The sequence below is a fragment of the Aspergillus foveolatus genome (assembly GCF_047715535.1).
Source record: "Aspergillus foveolatus strain CBS 279.81 unplaced genomic scaffold BDW70scaffold_12, whole genome shotgun sequence".
Lineage (NCBI taxonomy): Eukaryota > Fungi > Ascomycota > Eurotiomycetes > Eurotiales > Aspergillaceae > Aspergillus > Aspergillus foveolatus.
The window spans coordinates 106,650-126,455 of record NW_027396076.1 but is presented as its reverse complement, the minus strand read 5'-3'; the positions used below and the strand labels follow the sequence as shown (position 1 = coordinate 126,455).

At 50.0% G+C, this 19,806-nt stretch overlaps 9 protein-coding genes across 9 annotated transcripts; 5 read left to right on the top strand and 4 right to left on the bottom strand.

Annotated features, from left to right (window-relative positions):
- Positions 1–518: 518 nt before the first annotated feature.
- Positions 519–1,990, bottom strand: BDW70DRAFT_132081 (DNA repair protein RAD10). The gene has a single exon (XM_073736103.1). It carries the CDS (start codon positions 1,975–1,977, stop codon positions 991–993), a length of 987 nt encoding a protein of 328 aa, XP_073597967.1. The 5' UTR covers positions 1,978–1,990; the 3' UTR covers positions 519–990.
- Positions 1,991–2,150: 160 nt separating this feature from the next.
- Positions 2,151–4,355, top strand: BDW70DRAFT_166215 (mRNA-binding ribosome biosynthesis protein NOP4; the record flags this gene model as incomplete). The annotated part of the gene is made up of 1 exon (XM_073741932.1): positions 2,151–4,355. One exon carries the CDS (start codon positions 2,151–2,153, stop codon positions 4,323–4,325), a length of 2,175 nt encoding a protein of 724 aa, XP_073597966.1. The 3' UTR covers positions 4,326–4,355.
- A 21-nt stretch (positions 4,356–4,376) lies between these two features.
- BDW70DRAFT_132079 (putative progesterone binding protein) lies at positions 4,377–5,408 on the bottom strand. The gene is made up of 3 exons (XM_073736102.1): positions 5,103–5,408; positions 4,898–4,993; positions 4,377–4,831 (listed from the first exon to the last, which is right to left on the bottom strand). The coding sequence occupies exons 1-3, from the start codon at positions 5,203–5,205 to the stop codon at positions 4,653–4,655; spliced, it is 378 nt and encodes a 125-aa protein (XP_073597965.1). The 5' UTR covers positions 5,206–5,408; the 3' UTR covers positions 4,377–4,652.
- Positions 5,409–5,622: 214 nt separating this feature from the next.
- On the top strand, positions 5,623–6,194 carry BDW70DRAFT_132077 (uncharacterized protein). Its single transcript, XM_073736101.1, has one exon. It carries the CDS (start codon positions 5,827–5,829, stop codon positions 6,076–6,078), a length of 252 nt encoding a protein of 83 aa, XP_073597964.1. The 5' UTR covers positions 5,623–5,826; the 3' UTR covers positions 6,079–6,194.
- A 205-nt stretch (positions 6,195–6,399) lies between these two features.
- On the top strand, positions 6,400–9,450 carry BDW70DRAFT_132076 (putative general amino acid permease (Agp2)). Its single transcript, XM_073736100.1, has 7 exons — positions 6,400–7,325; positions 7,579–7,607; positions 7,775–7,918; positions 7,966–8,044; positions 8,092–8,827; positions 8,881–9,257; positions 9,304–9,450. The coding sequence occupies exons 1-7, from the start codon at positions 7,015–7,017 to the stop codon at positions 9,341–9,343; spliced, it is 1,716 nt and encodes a 571-aa protein (XP_073597963.1). The 5' UTR covers positions 6,400–7,014; the 3' UTR covers positions 9,344–9,450.
- BDW70DRAFT_132073 (uncharacterized protein) lies at positions 9,438–10,192 on the bottom strand. The gene has a single exon (XM_073736099.1). It carries the CDS (start codon positions 10,078–10,080, stop codon positions 9,544–9,546), a length of 537 nt encoding a protein of 178 aa, XP_073597962.1. The 5' UTR covers positions 10,081–10,192; the 3' UTR covers positions 9,438–9,543.
- Positions 10,193–10,314: 122 nt separating this feature from the next.
- BDW70DRAFT_132072 (putative JmjC domain protein) lies at positions 10,315–11,422 on the bottom strand. The gene is made up of 2 exons (XM_073736098.1): positions 10,471–11,422; positions 10,315–10,424 (listed from the first exon to the last, which is right to left on the bottom strand). Exons 1-2 carry the CDS (start codon positions 11,410–11,412, stop codon positions 10,404–10,406), a joined length of 963 nt encoding a protein of 320 aa, XP_073597961.1. The 5' UTR covers positions 11,413–11,422; the 3' UTR covers positions 10,315–10,403.
- Positions 11,423–11,952: 530 nt separating this feature from the next.
- Positions 11,953–14,535, top strand: BDW70DRAFT_132067 (transcription factor domain-containing protein). The gene is made up of 7 exons (XM_073736097.1): positions 11,953–12,128; positions 12,187–12,226; positions 12,272–12,308; positions 12,355–12,400; positions 12,458–13,193; positions 13,243–13,488; positions 13,535–14,535. Exons 1-7 carry the CDS (start codon positions 11,968–11,970, stop codon positions 14,498–14,500), a joined length of 2,232 nt encoding a protein of 743 aa, XP_073597960.1. The 5' UTR covers positions 11,953–11,967; the 3' UTR covers positions 14,501–14,535.
- A 169-nt stretch (positions 14,536–14,704) lies between these two features.
- Positions 14,705–17,189, top strand: BDW70DRAFT_132066 (casein kinase II subunit beta). Its single transcript, XM_073736096.1, has one exon. The coding sequence runs from the start codon at positions 15,415–15,417 to the stop codon at positions 16,519–16,521; it is 1,107 nt and encodes a 368-aa protein (XP_073597959.1). The 5' UTR covers positions 14,705–15,414; the 3' UTR covers positions 16,522–17,189.
- Positions 17,190–19,806: the final 2,617 nt, after the last annotated feature.

Genomic DNA, 19,806 nt, shown 5'->3' with positions numbered 1-19,806 from the left:
ACGTTTGATACCACGCATCTTGTCTTGAGTTGGCCGGAAGGCCCGGTTAAGGTTATGTTATGTTTCTTCCTCTTAGTTTCCATTCTTTTGTCGCATCGCTTCTTGTATCTTTCTCTAGAGGTCAAATGATCACTATACCCACTTTGTTCTGTCATGGGATGGGCTTGTGTACGTGTTATGTTTAAGGCCATATTTACATTTTGTCTTAACAAGGGGACACAGCCATCGGTAATCTCGCTTTCCATACTACTTCCAGAGTAGCTCACGTTGATATTGTAAAGCGCACCCGGCACGTCTGGCATATTACACCTTTACGAAGGAGATTGTCAGACTGGACCTCGAGGGATGTTTAATGATACAGCAGCAAACGAGGCATGGGTCGGTATACACAGCTAGCCCTAACTAGGAGTACATGCAGTTCGATTATGGTCCAGTGACTCTATCTTACTTCAAGAATCAGCCATGATATTTCTCTACTCTACTTTTCGTTGCCTATATATAATTTGCGTTATAATTCTCCGGGTGGCTGCTCAGAGTGGTCTGTAATGTGCTAATTATTCAAGTTTATCCATGCGTATATTTCCAATCGTCTACATGATTGATATTGGCCCGTACTGAATTATGAACACAACTTGGACATCTGGGCAGAATGTCGTACTCAGCTGAAGTCTATCGATCCAACCAATTTCTCGCGAGTACTTCCACTGGATGACGGGATGCTGTTCAGGTCAAACTTTGATCGAGGGCCGGACCCTGGCCCTGGTGGCCTACTGAAGATGCCTGAGTATGCTGGACAGATCTAGGGCTCCGTCTCAGAGGTTTGAATGTCATTCTAATGACAGGCTGGGGCCGTCATAGTGTCGGTACATATTTCTAGCGCCAACTGCGACTAGCCCTGAGAATGCGGAATGGACTTCGCAGATGGGGCAGTACAACGCGAGACGACGAGTCCTGCAGGCAGAGTTCTCTCTTTTTTACCCTAGGAATTGTTCAACCGCCATTTTCTCGGAGCCTAGCCAATGCCGCCGCGATTCCTTCATCCATATCTTCACCCTGCGCTTTTGTCTGCGGTCTGCTTGGTTCATTCTGTTCCACAAACAGGCTATCGTCCTCAGTGCCGCGAGGTGCCTCCGGCGTAGCAGATGATGCGGCATCGTCATCATTCGTGCTTAATGCGGCTAAATTCCGCACAGTCCGCTTAGGAGCAGTTGCTCTTTTCGCCTTTTCCACACGGAAATCCTCTCGCACGGCATTGCACCACGCTCTGACTTTCTTCTCGCCCCATCCCGGCACAGCGCTAATCTGCTCTGGCTGGGCGTTAATTGCGTTCTGTAAGCTGCCGAATGTGGATATAAGACTGGCAGCATCGGACTTGTTGATGCTTCGGGGCGCAGTGACAAACTCAACCAGCGAGTCTTTGTAGGATTGTGCTTGTTGTGTGCGTATAGCAGTGGGCTGGGAATATTCGCATGACTTGAAGAGTTCCAGGTAGTGCGCGGCTTCCGGGGCGGACCAGCACAAGATAAGGGTGAGGTTGTTGATGATCGACGTCTTGGATAGCTCTTTGAGAGGGTCTTCGTGGTTTGGGATATCGACGATGATCAACAGCACACGGAGTAAATACTTCCCGGCTAGCAGTTTGATTCGCGAATAGATGTATTCAGGATGGAGTCGGTGGTACTTCAGGGATAAAAAGAGCGCGCAGGTGGTTGCGCCGATGACATAGTCGGCTGGAATGTCGGCGTACTCCCACGGCTGAAACTTGATGTGATTCAGGATCGGATTTCCTTTTTGACGCGTTGAGACTAGGATCGCAGAGGGACTAGATTTGCTTGCGAGAGCTTGTGGCTTTGGCTGTTGGACTTTCGGTGTTGCTCCACCGGACTGAGGTGTGGACGTTGCTGAGCGAGACATACCAGCTATATCAGTATTAGCCGCCGGTTTGAAGGCATCGTCACCAACGATATCTCCAGCCATTGCTGGTTCAAAAGTGCTAAGGCTGAGGATGGATGACTGCTATGAGCTGCTACAGTACATATGTAGCGTTATCTAATCGTAGACCGCCTTCAGCTCCCTGACCCACCCTCAAAATCAAATGGGATTTTTCTGCCGCGATTTTTTCTCCAGAAACAAAGTCGCGAACACTCAGGATGTCTGAATCAAGCAGTCCGGAAAAGCCAACTGAGGCTTCCGGCGCTATCACAGAGTCTTCAACTAGCAAAAATAATGTCCAAGAAGATGGTGCCACGCAACCCCGCAGAGAATTGTTCATTAGATCGCTTCCTGCCTCAGCGACGAACGAGAGTCTCGCCGAACATTTTTCGCAGTCCTACGTGATTAAGCATGCAGTTGTTGTCGTCGACCCAAAGACAAAGCAGTCTAAGGGGTACGGTTTTGTGACGTTCGCGGATGTGGAGGACGCCAAGGCTGCGCTGGAAGAATTGAACGGGTCGACATTCGAGGGAAAGAAAATCAAAGTCGAATATGCGCAGCCTCGGCAGCGAGTTGTTGACGAGACTGTTGGGAAGAGTGTGCCATCCGCTGCGGCACTGGAGCGCAAGAAACAGAGAGAGCAGCAAAAGGCCGATACGCAGCCCCCGAAGCTGATTGTACGAAATCTGCCGTGGAGTATCAAAACGCCTGAAGATCTCGCGGCGCACTTCCGGAGCTTTGGAAAGGTCAAATACGTTACTCTTCCGAAGAAGGGGAGTAATTTGGCAGGCTTTGGATTTGTTGTGTTACGAGGAAAGAAAAATGCTGAAAAAGCTCTGGAGGCTGTGAACGGGAAGGAGGTTGATGGGAGAACGCTAGCTGTGGATTGGGCAGTGGAGAAGGAGGTGTGGGAGAATTTGCAGAAGGAAGAGGAGCATGCAGAACCAGAAGTGAAGGAAGAGTCGAGCGATGTGGATATGGAAGACGGAGGGGTGGGTTTGGATAATGGGGAGCTTGATGAGGATATGAGCGAGGACGACGATGAGGGAGACGACGAAGTTAGCGGTGAAGAGGATGAAGACGAAGATGAGGAAGAAGAAGAGGAGGAAGAGGAAGAAAAAGAGGACGAGAGAAATGCCTCAACGATATTTATCCGCAACCTACCATTCACATGCGATGATGAGTCTCTCTACGACCACTTCACCCAATTCGGACCGCTCCGCTACGCCCGCATCGTCGTTGATCCAGAAACTGAACGTCCCCGCGGTACTGGCTTCGTCTGCTTCTGGAAGCCCGAGCATGCGCAGGCCTGTGTCCAGGGCGCGCCTAAACAGCAGGACCCTCTCGCCGCAGAAAAGGAAAAAGGCAAGAAGGGCACGATCATCAAACAATCCGTCCTGCAGAATGAGAATGCCGATCCCACGGGCCGATACACTCTCGACGGCCGTGTCCTCCAGATCAGCCGGGCCGTGAGCAAGTCCCGTGCCACACAGCTCCGCGAAGAAGGTGTCTCGAAGCGACTCGTCCGCGACACCGACAAGCGCCGACTCTACCTTCTCAACGAAGGAACGATCTCACCTAACTCTCCTCTCTACAAGAGCCTTTCGCCTTCGGAAATCAAGATGCGCGAAGACAGTTTCAAGCAGCGACAGAACTTTATACGCAAGAACCCCTCCCTTCACTTCAGTCTCACCCGTCTATCTGTCCGCAACATACCCCGCCACGTCACATCAAAAGACCTCAAGCAGTTAGCTAGGGAAGCAATCGTCGGGTTTGCCAAGGACGTCAAGGAAGGTATACGTCAACCCCTCTCGAGAGAAGAAATGGACCGCGCGTCCGAAGAGATGAGAGAGGCAGAGAAGCTGCGGAAGAAGAAAGGTGTCGGTGTTGTCCGTCAGGCAAAGATCGTCTTTGAAGGTCGCGATGGAAGCAAAGTCAGCGAGGACAGTGGCGCGGGCCGGAGCAGAGGTTATGGGTTCATTGAGTACTATACGCATCGACATGCGCTTATGGGTCTTCGGTGGCTGAATGGACATGCTATCAGTCCGCCGAAGAATGTGTCCGAGGAGTTGAAGGATAAGAAGAAGAGGTTGATTGTTGAGTTCGCCATTGAGAATGCGCAGGTAGTCAAGCGGAGACTCGAACAGCAGGAGCGGGTGCGCAACAAGAAGAAGGACCAGAAGGATGATGAAGGGGCTCCTCGAAAGAGGGATACAAAGAAGAACGACAGGAGGAATGATAAGAATAACGAGCGCGATCCAGATTCCAAGGGGAAGAAGAGGAAGCGTTCGGAGAGCAATGACGGAGGTCAGGATACAGAAGAGCAGAACAAGATTGCGAAACGCAATCGGATTATCGCGAAAAAAAGGATGCAGCGGAAGTCCCGCAAGTGAACCTAGTCCATCCCTTCTCCTTATCGAGTCCGGCACGCACAATTGCATATAGAAAATGAGCACCTGTTGAATTATTGCTGAGGGAACTTACATCTAGCTAGCTCCTTTACATGATACCAATATATACCTGATGAACGCTTGTGCAGACTGTCTCTCTCAACAACTCGATTACGTTGGTGGGCATCGGTCTCCGTAGCAGATAGCATACAACAGTCGTAGTGCGCGAGAACAGAAGAACGATACCAAAGCAACAACATCAAGCAACGCGCAGCTGGTCATGGACGGGTATAAGATTAGAAGTGCTTGCAGGAGCGTAAGAAAGCTAGGCTAGTAGTTCTTCGCATCCTTCACCTTCCCCACAATGTTGTAGCGCTTGCTGAAGAAAGTGAACCACTCCTCCAGCACTTTCTTGTCCTTATCCGGAAGGTCGTACCACTCAGGTTTGCAGTCTTCGGGCTTCAAGGATGAGCAGGCCAGGGCGCGAGAGGCGTCTTTACCGGCGAATACTGTGACATAATTAGTTAGCAGCTAGTTAAGGTATTTTTTTTGTTGACTGCATGGGATTTGCTCACCTTTGTACTGCCCCTCAGGACCGTAGGCAGAGTTGCGACTAACGTCGAAAACAATTCCCTTAATGGCGACATAGGTAGGGCGGCTGGGATCAGTGCCTGGAACAGAGGAGGAGATTGTTAGGTATAACGTTGTAATACATTCTCTTCGTCATAACTATAGCGTTCTGTGGAGTTTCCATGTACTGGATCGGTGCGGAGAACGTACCGTCACACTTTGCCAACTCCTCGGGGGTAATCAGGTCGTCCTTAGGAGGATCCAGTTGGACAGGCACCTTGGGCGCGAAACGGCCAGAGTCTGTTCCAGTCATTGCGACAAGCGGGGATATTGGGAGTGGGTTGGGATAAAAAAGCTTCACAGAGAGATGAGAAAGGAAAGGGATTTGTATAATGAGTTCCTGAGAAAAATGGAGCGGGGCAAGTCAAGCTGAAGTGGGGGAGGGGAAGACCTCACATTCACCAATTCACCCGGTTCAGCCTCGGGGGCCGAAGGAATGGAGAGCCGGGAGTTCCCTTGTTAGTCAATCTCATCTACCGGGCAATTGGAGTGGGATCGGATTCCAAATCTGCATTTCAAAGATTGTCATAGGTCTATGGAGGACTCCATGTGGATATGCAAGCATCGCGTGATGACTATGATTTGACAAGGCTGGGGTCTCGAACAATCTGCTCTGAGTTAACCCAACGCGCTCATATTTTCAGAGGCTGACCAATATAAGCTTTGACAGTCAACTGGCGCGAAACAGTCGACCTCCCCAGGATCTGCTATTAGAGCATAGCATTCTGGAAGCCGAGCGAATCAAAAGATTGACGTCAACCTCTACTGCCGGCGGCTATCCGCGGTGTGCCACAGATGTCTACAGGTATATGAATCGGTTCCTCATCTGGCTCGTTGGGTGGATAAGAGCAGATATCCTGCCTCTCACAAAATCATGTTTTCCATTCAAGCACAGCATCCAGACGCACGACAAGGCCGACCCCCTGACTCTGCCGATCGAGAAGCCGGCGAGAGAGTCGACCCGAAGAACAAATCCAACGAACGAGTCCCGACGGACTCCAGCCTAGAAGGAAGCGAGACGGAGCTCTCACATTATCTCCATTACGAGGATAACGCCTGTTTTTTCGCGCCGAGTTGGCAGGACCGTCATGCGGGGCATGATCGAGCTCATACTGCGCGGTCATAGACCATTCGGTATGTAGACCGTGCAGTGAGTTAGCTGGACCGATATTAAGGCTGCCAGTACCGTAAACAAAGCAAGGATGCCGTGATATTGAAGAGTCTGTCCATATGCAGTGCACTTCGTGGTATTTATTGCATGTGATCCTCCCGGACTAGATCGACGACGAAATTTAGCTGGAGTAATCAGTAAGATTCAGCTTAGCACGGCGCTACTGCATGGTTAACACTGTGGAAAACGCTTGTTAGCTGTAAGCCGCCACCTCTCATTTTCTTAGAATCAGATGTAATCGCCTTCTTCTACAAATCCGTTGGTTCGACGCTTGGTCCTTATCTCGTTATCAGGATCGTGCCGAGGCCACTGCATTGACTGAATGCAGAAGAGTGATCTGCTAAGGAAACCATGGGCTGATCTTCTCTCTTTTGGCGCCATTATACGCTACAGTACTTCGCCTATACGCTACTTCGCCACGTTGTATACTACTATGCCATTTCTGGCCCTTTTCTGACCGTCGTTTTGTCGTCGCAGTCCTCGATCTTTTTAGCCTCGGCGCAATGGAGGGGCTCCATATTCATGCTGTTGACAGTGGGGACGCTGGAGAAAATGAAGATATTTGAGTGTCTTCTCGGACCCTGATTTGCTGAAAATCGGCCTGGGGAATCGGCTGCTCCAGGCTAGCCTGCTGCCTTGCTCTTTTTGGTAAGCTACGACGCCAGTACTGCAATGCTCCAGTGATGGCTGCCACTTTTTTTCTCTTCCGCTGTCCTGCGCGGCATCTCTCTTTCTCTCTCTTTTTTTTACTTTTTTTCCGTTTTCCTTTCCAGCGTTCCCCTCGTTGCAAGTTTCTTTTTTTTATGTGCTTCAAGCCGCCTCTTTGTTTATCGCATTCTTATTCAAACCAGCTTGCTGGTTGGTACTTCCCCGCATTTACAACGTCAAGCGATGTCTATTCCTGATCCCAGGGCCCGCGCACCATCGTCCGTCAATTACGTTAGTACGGCGATTAGCAGTCTGACAAAACGGACCGGAAACCATGGCGATTCGTCAGAAAAAGTCTCTGCAATTGTTAACCGCGAGGAGTCGATCGAGGAGGGGTCAAAACCCGTTTATGACCATACACATCGGAAACTCAAACCCAGGCATGTCCAGCTTATCGGCATCGGTGGTACAATCGGTACTGCATTGTATGTCCAGATCGGGCAGACTTTGGCAGAAGGAGGACCGGGGAGCCTTTTCATAGCTTACACATTATGGTAAGTGTGCTGGTCTTTACTTTTTGCTTCCTGCTCGTGGTCTCTTTTGAAGCGCTGCTGTCGGCTTGCGCGCGGATTCACTTGTGAGATAAGAGATCGAACAGACTTGAAGACACCAACCTTCTCGACCAGAACAGTCAATGCTGGACCCCATATTTACTGTCTGCTTGGACCTTATCTTGCACCTTTCCCTTCTCTCATTGCTTGCTGCCGTTAATAGAGGCCCAGAATCTTATACATATCTTACTTCTAGGTGCGCTGTTATATTATGTATAACTGTTTGTACGGACACCCCGTTCCCATTTAGCCCAATATTCATCGCCGCCAGCGACAATCCTTTCTCCCATAGCGCCTGATGCAAATCTAGCCAACGCGCCATTGTCCAGTTGCATTCTTTCGGTCCCAATAAGCGCAACGTTTGCTGGTTGGTAGAGTACTGAATTTATTAGGTCTGGCCGAAATGGTCACATATTTACCGATCTCCTCACCTTTTATCCATTTCGCGGGACGTTACGTTGATGATGCTTTTGGAGTCGCTGCCGGCTACAATTTTTTCGTCTTCGAAGCTGCCATGGTGCCTATGGAAGTTACTGGTAACGACTACTTACTGCCAAAATGAGTCAGAGCTAATGTGGCCCAGCATGCAGCTTGCTCATCCATTACTGGACCAACGCGATCCCTCTGGCAGCAATATTCGCTATTGTACTTGTTCTTTTTGCGTGCGTCTCCCGCGGCAAAACCTGCGTTTTGTCCTAACTTCTGTTAGGTTTCTCAACGTCTTTGCGGTAAAATGGTATGGAGAATCCGAATTCTGGCTCGCTTCCAGTAAGGTCTTGCTCAGCGTAGGCTTGATCTTGTTTACATTCATCACAATGCTGGGTGGCAATCCACTCAACGATCGTTTCGGCTTTCGGTATTGGAACGAGCCCGGATCGTTTGCAGAACACTACAAGGAAGGGGACTTGGGAAGATGGCTGGGGTTTCTCGCCTGCTTGATCAATGCCAGCTTCACGATTGCAGGGCCGGACTACATTTCCATGGCTGCCGGTGAATCCGTAGATCCCCGAAGGAACCTCCCTAAGGCGTATAATGGGATGTTCTATCGTCTCACTGCATTCTTCGTATTGGGAGCACTCTGCGTGGGGATCCTTGTCCCATACAATGACAAGAACATGGCTGACGCCTTTGACAACGATGAACCTGGAGCGGCGGCATCCCCTTATGTGATTGCAATGGACCGTCTCGGCATTCCCGTTCTACCGCATATTGTTAACGCCATGATTCTCCTAGCGGTTTTCAGTGCAGGAAACAGCTATGTTTACTGCGGCAGCAGGACCTTGTACGGGCTTGCCCTTGACGGCAAAGCCCCGCGCTTTTTCACCAGATGCACGAAATCTGGTGTCCCCATCTACTGCGTGGCTACTGTCCTCCTTATTGGGCTCATTTCTTTCCTTCAAGTCTCCAACAGCGCGTCAGTAGTGCTGAACTGGATCATCAGCTTGGTATGCTGCTCATCCTGGGACTCGCAAGAGGTCATAATCTAACAAAGCTACAGGTAACTGCGTCACAGCTCATCAACTTCTCCGTCATTACTTTTACATATACTCGTTTCCGCAAAGCCCTCATTGCGCAGGGTATCTCCCGTGACACCCTCCCTTACAAGAGTCTCGGTCAGCCGTACGTCGCGTACGTTGCTCTAGTATCAACGGTAATTATGGCGTTTGTTGGAGGCTACGAGGTCTTCCTACCGGGCAATTGGGACGTACCAACTTTTCTCTTCTCGTATACAATGATTGCCGTCTTTCCTGTGATTTACTTTGGGTGGAAGATCTTCCACCGGACTTCGATTCGAAAGCCTGAGGAAGTCGACCTTTTTACAGGAGTCGATGAGATCGAGGAGTATACGAGGAACTATATACCGGAGCCAGCGAGGTATGTTGATCTTGGTTTATATTCAGCCCATTCTGACAACACGCAGTAACCCCATCTCACGTTTCGGAGACTGGCTATTCGGCTAGACTACTAGTTGCATGATATCAAACATGAGCTTTTGGTAGATACAATAGACGAGTAAACGCCATACATACATTGTATTCAATTATCGTAATTCGAGTAAAACCACCGCTTGCTTGCCATAAATATATCAAAGTCAATATACACGTAGCATCTAGGTGCATCTCCATGGCCTAAACGTCCAGCAGATACATCCTAAATTCACCTACTCCACCTTCGCTGCCTCGCCCTCTTGGCCTTGATCTTGACCCTGACCCTGACCTTGACCCTCCATCAACTTTTCTCTCCTTTCCTTATTCCTCTTCCCTAACACCCTGAGTGTATTCCGCTTCTCAATTTCCGTCATCTGCGCCCAGTTCGCAATCCGCGAGAGCGTGCCGTCCGAGTTAACTACTAACGGACCAAGATGGTCGAGTTTCACCCCGTCGCCATTGACGTCTAATTGGGTGGTATCGTTGTCGGTTGAGGCGGAAGGAAGGGCGAGGATAGGCTTCTTCTCGGGGGTTTCGGAGGGTTGGTCTTGAGGCTGTCCTAAGTTGGAGTCGGAAGCGGACATTGTTGTGTAAAAATACGTCGATGGTTTTCCAAGGGTGTAGTGGGAGTAAAGATTTGTCGCGTGGCACTGCGCGAAGAGGTATGATGCGGGGGACTGAGCTATTAAGGTGGTTGACGTCGATGTTGATGTCGCGGTTCGAAGACCTAGCAGGAGCTTGAGGAGGGTTGTTGCGCGGGACATGCGCATGTTATGCCTTTCTTTTTCTAGGAGATGATGTGTTTGGTTTTGGTGTTGAGGTGAAGACGAGATGGTTAAGATATGAAAGGTGGTGTTCTGGAAATTTCTCCGTGGTGTGGGCTGCAGCTTTCAATGTTCTAGAAGAGTGCCGAACAGTTACTTATGCCGTGGTAGTGGCATGTTACAGAGTAGTGACTAAATTTACACATTATACTTTACAGTTGTTTATAATCGATTCAGAGTTGACGATGTTATTACAGGACTACTTCGCTTCTTTTTGCGATACCAGTTCATAGCAATTCAAGTTCAGGACATGTCCGAACTGGATATAGCTAACGAAACCACCAATTGACCTGGGAATGTTAGAGGAGGTAGTACTGGACAGGATGAATGACTTACTGAAGCTGTAACGCTCTTGCCCATTCCCTTTATGCTATGCCACCAACCTTTGGGAATAAATAGCCCATCGCCCGCGTCAAGCTCCGCTTCGAACCCTTCAGTGTATTGTCCTGATTGTTCCTTCCCCGCATCATCCCAGATAGCTTGCTCCAGCAGAGCTCTCTCCCGGCCCTGCATCATCTCTTCACCCCTGAAAACTGCCGCCTCCCGACTCCCACTGCGACCCAACTTACCTCGCACATGTGAGAAAACTGCCTGTCCATCTCGCGGTGCCAGCAACCGCACAGTTTTGCGTCCAGCAAGTTGTACAAACAGATTAGGATTCGGGTCTCGGTGCAAAGGCGTGTAGGTGGGCGGATATCCCATCCAGATATTTGTATCATAGACGTCACCTTTTCCCGCCTTTGCCACTATTGTAGGTGTAGGGAAATCGTCGCGGAGAATTTGGGGAAGGTCAAGGAGTTGGCATTGAGCCAGATATAGGCGCGACTGGATCTGCGATGAAGATTCGGCCTCGCGGATCCATTGGAGGAAGAGGCTTAGCGGCGCGTGAAACTTGCGGAAGCTGAGTCCTGGATCTTCAGACTTTAATATGGATTGCTCAGACTGAGTGAGTTCCAGGGGGACCAATGCATCTCCGCCGTGATCTGCCAGATATTCTATGTTCAGCTGCGGCTTCGTTGCGGTGTGGTGAAACCAGCGCTCATATGCGGGGAGGTCGCGGAAGGAACGGCGTGGAAGAAGGACAGGAAGCTCTGGGATAAAAAATCGACCGCGAAATGTTTCTATGTCGGCATCTTCAAGGGCCTGGAGAGGCTTGTAGTGGTGGGAAGGAGCGGAAGAATTGAAGCGTCTAAGGTGGCTGGAGCGAGCTAGGACTCTTGATGGCCATTGGAGTCGGACCCGTAGGTTACTGCACATCAGCCATTTTTGGAATTTCATTGGACAATTGATGTCCTTGTCGCTGGTTGTGAAGGAGTTGAGTCGGTTGCAAGCCTGCTTAAAGATGTTGACGACTCGGGTTCCGCTTCTGGCACGTGCTTGACCACCAATAGGCATAGTATCTCCGCCTTGTGAGGTCTTCACTTCCAAGGACTATGTGCGCAATATCGCGACAACTCTGTTGCTGAAGGTTCATTCTTGATAGTTTGAGTAGGTCCCGGCTTGTCTATGTACAAGGCTTGCAGCTTCGTTAATGATAACATAGTATGTCATAGAGAGCATCTGGCCTTGAACCAGGTCTGTGAAATGATTATCTAGCCAATATATTATAGCGAGCAAAGGCCTGGACAGAGATTCCGTTATATTTTGGCCGTTATTAACGACCAGCATGAAGTGATAATATTGTTGCATGTATACTTAACCTCCCGCAGGCTCCGGAGTGACAAGCAGGTGGATCTGGGGACGGAAGAAACCCCGCGCAGAGGAATCTCTCCGCACTTCACTTGACGTTCCTCACGCCACCATCGCATCGAACCATCCGTTTCTATATGCAGTATGGACTCAGGACGCGCCCAGGTCGACGCGAATTTGTCCCAGGCCTCGCCAGAAGAACAACTCGATGGCCCAGCTGCGGATAGCGCGAAGAGAAAGGCGGAACAACCGGCCAACGGTACCCAGACCCGTTCAAAGAGAAATCGGTATATTTCCATTGCCTGGTATGGCCACTCTATAATTCCTTCTTACGGCATTGATTGAAACTTTTTTTTTTTTTAGCAACGAGTGCAAGCGCCGGAAAATCAAATGCAACGGCCAGGTACATCCCAACCTTAGCCTGAAGTGAAGCCGCTAACAACGATAGACACCCTGTTACCGTTGCGGCCACCTCAAGCTGGAATGTCCGTAGGCGCATGCTTGCTTCTTTCTATCGCTGACCATGCCTAGGCCGCTATGCACCCAACTGCTGCAATAATAACTTCAAGGACTCCGAGTATGTTCTCTTGCTATTGTTCCGCGGTGCCACTGGCTGACAATGTTGCCCATCCAGGGAGTTCCGGTCTATGAAAGAACAAATAGCCTCTCTGCAGGATCAAGTCACTAGCCTTTTCAGCAGCATCAGTGAACTGCGAGCGCAGAGGTCAACTTTCGATACTCCAACCTTCGACAATTTCTCGCGTGATGGCTCGCAGGTTTTTACACCTATGCGTCCCCCAGCAGGCAAGCCACGCCTCAAACATGCTCGGTTCCATGGTCCGACCAGCTCAGCATTCAACTTTGACGTTGCTCGATCAAGCCTCCAGCACATGGGTATTGCGCCAGTCGAAGAAACCATGCCGGATGATTTAACGACAGGACATGCCACGCCAGCGGCGTCGCCTCCTCACATACCAGCTCTGACACAACCGATGCATCCATCGAAAGACCCTATTTGGGCGATTAAGAAAGATGAGGCCTTACGGCTATGTCGGGTTTATGAAGAGGAGATTGGTATCATGTATCCCCTCGTCGACATCGATCACGTTGTCCAACAGGTCAACTTGCTTTATACCTTCATGGAGGCCGCAATACGAACGGGACTTATGCATCGAGGTCTAGCAGGCGCAGATGGCCTTGAAGATGATAGTACGAATTTAATCAAACTTATTTTTGCTACTACCCTCGTTGTTGAAGGTGGTGGACAAAGCCAGCTTGGCCAGCGCCTATATTTGAGTGTGAAGCCGGCTGTTGAGTCCAAGATCTGGGATACGCTAGATGTCAAAACCATCCAGCTTCTAGGATTAATGGTTAGTTCCAATAATACTGCCGTATGGCCATGGCAATACTGATGAACAGGCGACATATCACTTTCATACGGATGAAGATTCTTTGGCTTATCGAATTATTGGTGTAGCCTCCCGCATGTGCCTTGAGATGGGGCTGCATAGACGAGACGCACTGGCCAAAAATTTTCCTGACGAAGCACAGTGGCCTGATATTGTCAGGATATTCTGGTCGATTTACTCTTTGGATAGACGGTGGAGCTTTGGTACGGGACTGCCGTTTTCAATGCACGATGAGGACATTGACCAAATGGAACCAGTAAGATATGTCGATGTTTCTAGACCACTCTACTGACTAGGCTCAGGATCCATCATTACAGTACCTGCGATGCATGATCACATACAACCGCATCAGCTCCAAAGTGTGGTACTCTGGCTTAGGCTCAGACGGAGCCACGGACATACGTCGAGACGAGATTGGCTACTTGGACTATCAAGTTTTACAGTGGTATAAACAAATACCGGATTCTCTAAAGTTCTATCCAGCCGAGTCGCCGAGGCAGGGTGAAGCGGCGAGCAGGGGCTTACGTCGATTGCGAATACTTCTATATTTGCGCATGAATCAGCTGCGAATTCTTATTTATCGGCCAGTTCTTCATTCTGCTGCCAGCATTGCCGAAGACAAAGGGCACGCTCAAACCGTTGTTGACGTCGCTAAAGATACTGTTCGTATTCTCACCCGACTGAACCAGACTTCAGATATATACCGCACACAACAAATTACTTTCAACTACTTCCTCGTTGCTGCATTGGCTGTTCTCTTCCTGGCTGTCTGTCACGCGCCCAACGAGTTTAACCGTCAAGTACGGGACGAATTCTATCTAGCTCTAGACCTTGTTAATGGGTTTAGCACCAAGTCGTATGTCTCGAAACGTCTATGGAAGACGATCAAAGGTCTCAGACAAATTGGCGAGAGACTGGGCGTCCTCGAACGCCCTTATGGTCCGGACGCCAATGACCCACACTCGACAGCAGCTGTCGCAATGGCCGGTTTGGCTGGCCATCCAATGGAAGATTTGTCTGTGTACGGGGCTTTGAATGGGGTGGGCGAGTTGGGAAATAGCCCTTTGAATGGGCTGCAGATGAGCCATGAGCTCACAACTTTGTTCGAAGCCGTCGGCGGATTTGGCAACTTCATGGGAACGACGGCAGCCGATAGTATTAATGGCTTTATTGGCCATGAGGGTGAGCTACAGAATACTGGCGAAGGGCTGTCAGGTGTGCTGGGGGATGAAGGTGAATTTGCACGAGTGATACGAGATTTATTTTAAGATCTTATATGTACGGATACTATGCTCTTTTGTATTTACATCGGATACCCATTCTACGCGTCGTTTCACCCAAGCTCTTTGTAGTTATGTGATATTATAGTACGGTCAGGCAGAAAAATTGGCCTGAGGCCCAAAGCACGTGACTGAGTGACATTTGGTCTTTGATCTCTCGTAGTCGTCTCAGCTCCTTAGCGCTTGTACCAAGACAGCACGATGTCAATCTAAGTGTTCGTTCTCATACAGTTCCATGGACCTCTCCATAGTTACGTGACGCTCTCGGTTCTAGCTCTACACTGTATCAAGGTCGACGCTGCCCACCGCCCCACGAGGCTAATTCGGAGGTCCATCCTGGCCTCCGTCGTTTGATCGCCTCACCAACCCGCCACGAAAAATTCGCCTTCCAACGCAGGTGCATCGAGCGCTTCCGTTAGATACCAGGGACTGAGGAAGTTGTGACTTTTGGACTTAGTCTTTGCGTGGATTCCTGTTTGAATCCCGGATATAAATGTTAGTGGGGTAATCGCGTCAAACATCCAGCCACCGCACAATCAGCACATTAATGACCCCTCGGCTTATCAGGAGGAATATCACCCTCTGACCAAACCAAGGCTTGTCCGCGCTCAGCATCTCCGCTCTTTTTATCCGCCACCTTCGCTCCCCCCGCTTTCGTTTCCTCCCTGCTCGAAGTAAGGTAGAGGGAGAACCTGGATTGCGAGAATCGTCAAAACAGGCTGTTGGTCTCCTGGTTACCCACGAAGCGTTATTCAGCTTTGATTTGTCGATTTGTCTAATTGCATTCCAGCACCGTGTCGAGAGAAGTAGGCTCGGCGTTGGCCGACGGCCTAGATAGGCTGGATCTGAGTCAACTGTCTGAATCAACACCGTCTTCTACCGTTCCGTCCGACTCCTTCGATATGTCGTCGTCCGATGGCGCTCCGGAGTCATGGATCTCCTCGTTTTGCCAGCTTATGGGTCACGAGTTTTTTGCGGAGGTCTCGGAAGATTTTATTGAAGACGACTTTAATCTGACCGGGCTGCAGTCTCAGGTGCCGATGTACAAGGAAGCCTTAGAAATGATACTGGACGTGGAGCCGGAAGAGGATGAAGAGGAGGAGGAAGAGGAGGATGAGGAGGAAGATGAGGATGAGATACTTGGTGATGAGAAGCCGCCCGGTTACCGAAGAGAGCGAAGACACACAAGGGTTGCAAGCGACCTGAGTATGATCGAGACCTCTGCAGAGCTGCTTTACGGTTTGATCCACCAACGGTACATCACTTCACGTCCCGGAATCCAGCAGATGCTAGAGAAGTATGAGTTGCAACATTTCGGCGTCTGCCCGCGAGTGCACTGCAATGGGTGCAAAGTGCTTCCTGTGGGTCGTTCCGACACGCCAGGCCAAGAGACCGTGAAGCTCTTCTGCCCTAGCTGCCAGGACCTATATACGCCTCCCAACAGCCGATTTCACTCGGTCGATGGTGCTTTCTTCGGCACCACATTTGGCTGTTTGTTCTTCATGACGTTCCCCGATTTGGAGATTGGACCCCGTTTTGATGCGCCCATGTCAAACCTATCACCACCGCGCTCAGTCTCTTTGCCTTCGACTGCCACGACGACCACGACCACGACAACTACTTCAGCTGGCGCCGGCAATCAAGTTATATCTGATACATCCCGTCCTGTATACCCCCTAGAGCTCAATGGCGTGCGGACGGTCAACTTCTGCCCTGGCCTCGGAGAAGGTAGGGTATACGAATCGCGCATTTACGGTTTTCGAATTTCAGAGCGGTCCCGGGCCGGCCCGCGTATGAAGTGGTTACGAATGAAGCCAGCAGATATTACCGAGTTGGACGAGATGTCTCGATTCAAAGCACTACAGAATTACGATGACGACGGCGACGCAGATATGGGAGGAGATAATGCACAAAGCGCGAACTCGGCTATTGCGCAACGGAAAAAGGCCCCAATGCGGCGGCGACGATACAACCCAGACCAAATGAACATAAACGGGGTGGACGGCTGATTTATTTATTACTTTCCGATTACTGTGCTACTTAACATACAGTTTCTTTCCCTACAAAGTACCTTCCAACACAGTTCTACTCAGTGGCTTTCCTTTCTTGCATACTTATTACTCATTTAATGTTTTGGGCTTTTAGCCTGCATCGAGGCGCCTTGCGTCGATTTATACCTTAATCAGTCGATACACGGACAGAACACAGGTACGGATACAATATCATTGACGTAAAAAATGTATGTTTTTGGCCTCATTCTTCCATTCCTTGTCATTTCGCATACCAGGGATTCTTCCATCACAATGGTGCTCGGCCATTGGACCTTGGATCGGCTTGCGTTGCGATACGAGTAATTGAAGCCCGGAATGACGCACTTTTCCAATGGAGCTGGCACATTACATGGTTGTTCCCACTGTCTTCAAAAGCTACTGATATTTCGTCTCTGAGTATCCGGGCCATGCTCTCCTCTCTAGTTCCCGGCTGGGTGGATCAGCGCTTGTGGTATATATTCCCCTCTGTCTGACTAGCGAGAAGGTCGACGTTGATGGGTATCGTTGCATCAAGGCTAGACGGAGTGTCTGAGCCTTAATCATGAGCCTGGAGCAGCGACAATCGAACCTTCAAACCCTGAATACGTGTTTGAATGTAAATGGTTGTATATAGTCTAGCATTATAGCCACGGTTTTCATTTTTCCTGTTTCTGATCTCCGGGTCCCTTTCTAAATACTATAGTATATCTTGACTAAGTTTAGGTATCTTCTGTCAAGGGTCCTTCCCGGCGACAACCTTCCTCGAAGATGACCGAGTATACCGGGCTCTAACTGCTATGCCACAGTTCTCGACGACGGCCTAAGATCTTCAGCAGCAATTGGAGGCCTATCCGCACTCTTTGAGACGACAACATACTCTAGACGACCGAAGTCCTCCTGGGAGCAGACTGTGCGTTCTCTGCTCCATACTAGTCGAGCAGTCTGCTTTAAGAATCTCACCACGAATCATGAGGAGACAGCTGAAGTATCGGGCAGCAGTCGCATCCATGATGTGCATTACAGAGATGGCTATCAAGGCTTCAAATTCAGCACGGCCGCCTTGTAATGTGAACGGACTTGCCGAGCATCTCTGCTCTATTCCAGCGGCTGAAAGTGAACAACAACGGAGACGGCATACATGACACAGCGGGCCTACAGGCTGACATCTGCCTAATGGCCTCTCAAGTGGAGATTGTCTTGTGCGCAGGTTTTCGGCGAGTCAACGATGATGCCTCATTTACTGGACTCACCCCGTGCTGCAAACTGGTAGGTAGCAGGTTAGGGACGATATCTTGGTGTATAAACAAGATATTAATCCGTCTTCGAAGCACCAAGATGTTTCTACTTCGGGCTTCTTTTGTTCGCCGCTGGGCTGGCTTACCAGGTGCCTGTTGTGGTCAACAGCCGTCCAACATTAGTAAAGACCTACAGCTGCGCAGCTCCTGGGAAACCCGCAGTGCCCGTTTATGTCTACTCTGAGTATGTTCAAGAATGAATACACCTCATTATCGTTGGTTATTTAGCAACACCAGACCTATCGACACGTTTTTGGAATGGAACATCCAAGCATCAGCGCGGAGTTGCAGACGTAGAGAACTGTATAAAATTATGGGACGAGACCACCAAGTACGTTCTTCGAGCGTGTGCCTCCAAGAAGGCAGTGACTTCCACATACTTGCCACAGTATCGGGCAATCATATTGGCATATGGCGGGCCATTGATCCTAACCATCACCAGCCGAGCGAGAAATAGTAGGTCAACACAGAAGTTCATATAGAGAATGAGGTTTGCCGCATGGAAATGATAGGACGTCATGCGCACTATACTGATGCCTCTTACCGGGTTTCAATAAGTTACGTTCTACGAGACTTGAACCTACTTCTGTTGCTCAACAAGCTCCACGAATAACAGAAGCAGTCCCGGTGAATCATGCTCAACTTTCTTCCCCCGTTTCACCAAAGGCAACCTTCTGCTAATGTCATGGGTTGTTTGTCGCGCCCTCGCGCCGGTTCAGCTATCAGGCTGGGCACGCAGAAGTACCAGGCCAGACCGTTGAAAAGACCGAACACAAGACCTGGTGGTAGTAGGTTGCATGGCCGTGGCAGTTTCATAGCACAGTCGACGTGAGATCAAACCTAATCAGGCCAGATAAAGCGATTACCAGTCCGGCGATCCACGAGGCTGAGGCTCAATTCGTTACTGGGCACTCGTATCATTACGCAAGCGATTGGTCTTCACCCTCACCCCAAGGGCCGGCCATGGACGATGGACGCGTACTCTGGCAATATCCTGTCGGTGCGTGCATATACAGGCAGCAGCGCGTCTGCGCGCTGCCTGTTCAATACCAACCAGGAGTATGGGCAATACATGCATAGATACATAGCTGTTTGCCGCGGCTATACTCTGAGTACCTTCCTGAACAGGCGATCTCCAGATTTTGGCAGAGAATGGGAGCCCGTTCGCAAGATAAATCCGGTAAAGTGGGCTAAAAAAAACAGTAAGCACTGTACTGTAATCTTCAGGCTAGCTGATGGCATGCTCGCCAAGCGACAACTGCTTGATCTTCGTTTCTCGTCCAGCCGGTTGAATTCTTCTGATTATACGAGCCAGCAAGTCACAAGCCACCGGGTTTCGCCGGGTTTGGGCTCCAGTGTTGCACGCCCAGGTTTTTGACCGAGACCAACCTGGACCCACGATCAAATGACTGAAGAGAATAATTGATTATTGAACATAAATTAATGATTGTTCATCGAGTCAACGTAATTCAAAACTCCGACAGCGGCCGCCGCGCAGATCTTCGATCAGGGAGCCCAGACGGAGTCGGAATCTGCCAATCTAGATTCTGGACTCGTCGATCGCGCTTTCTAATCGCGACATAATTTTATGCCTGGCGCCACGACCTTGAATAAGCCTTAGTTTTTCGTCCGGCTGGCCGACCGAGCCTCGAACTAATCCACCTGTCACCGAATACTCTTCTCAGCTCAGCACCTAATTTCTACCTGCAGTGACTGATCGTCGAGCTCGGACTTGACGTCTGTGGCTGTTGGGAGGGGATCAATTATGCGACCTCGCCAGCCCGCTAGCCTAGGTCCGCCTAAGGTACGCCTAAGATCCGTCTAGGACACGCCTAGGATACTGCGCGGGTACCCAGTATGGTGACTCGCAGCGCCAACAACGGGCTACACAACTCCGTACTGGCGTAATCGTATACTGCAATGCATTCGTATAAGGCAAGCTGCGTCACGGGCTCACGGTACGCCCGAG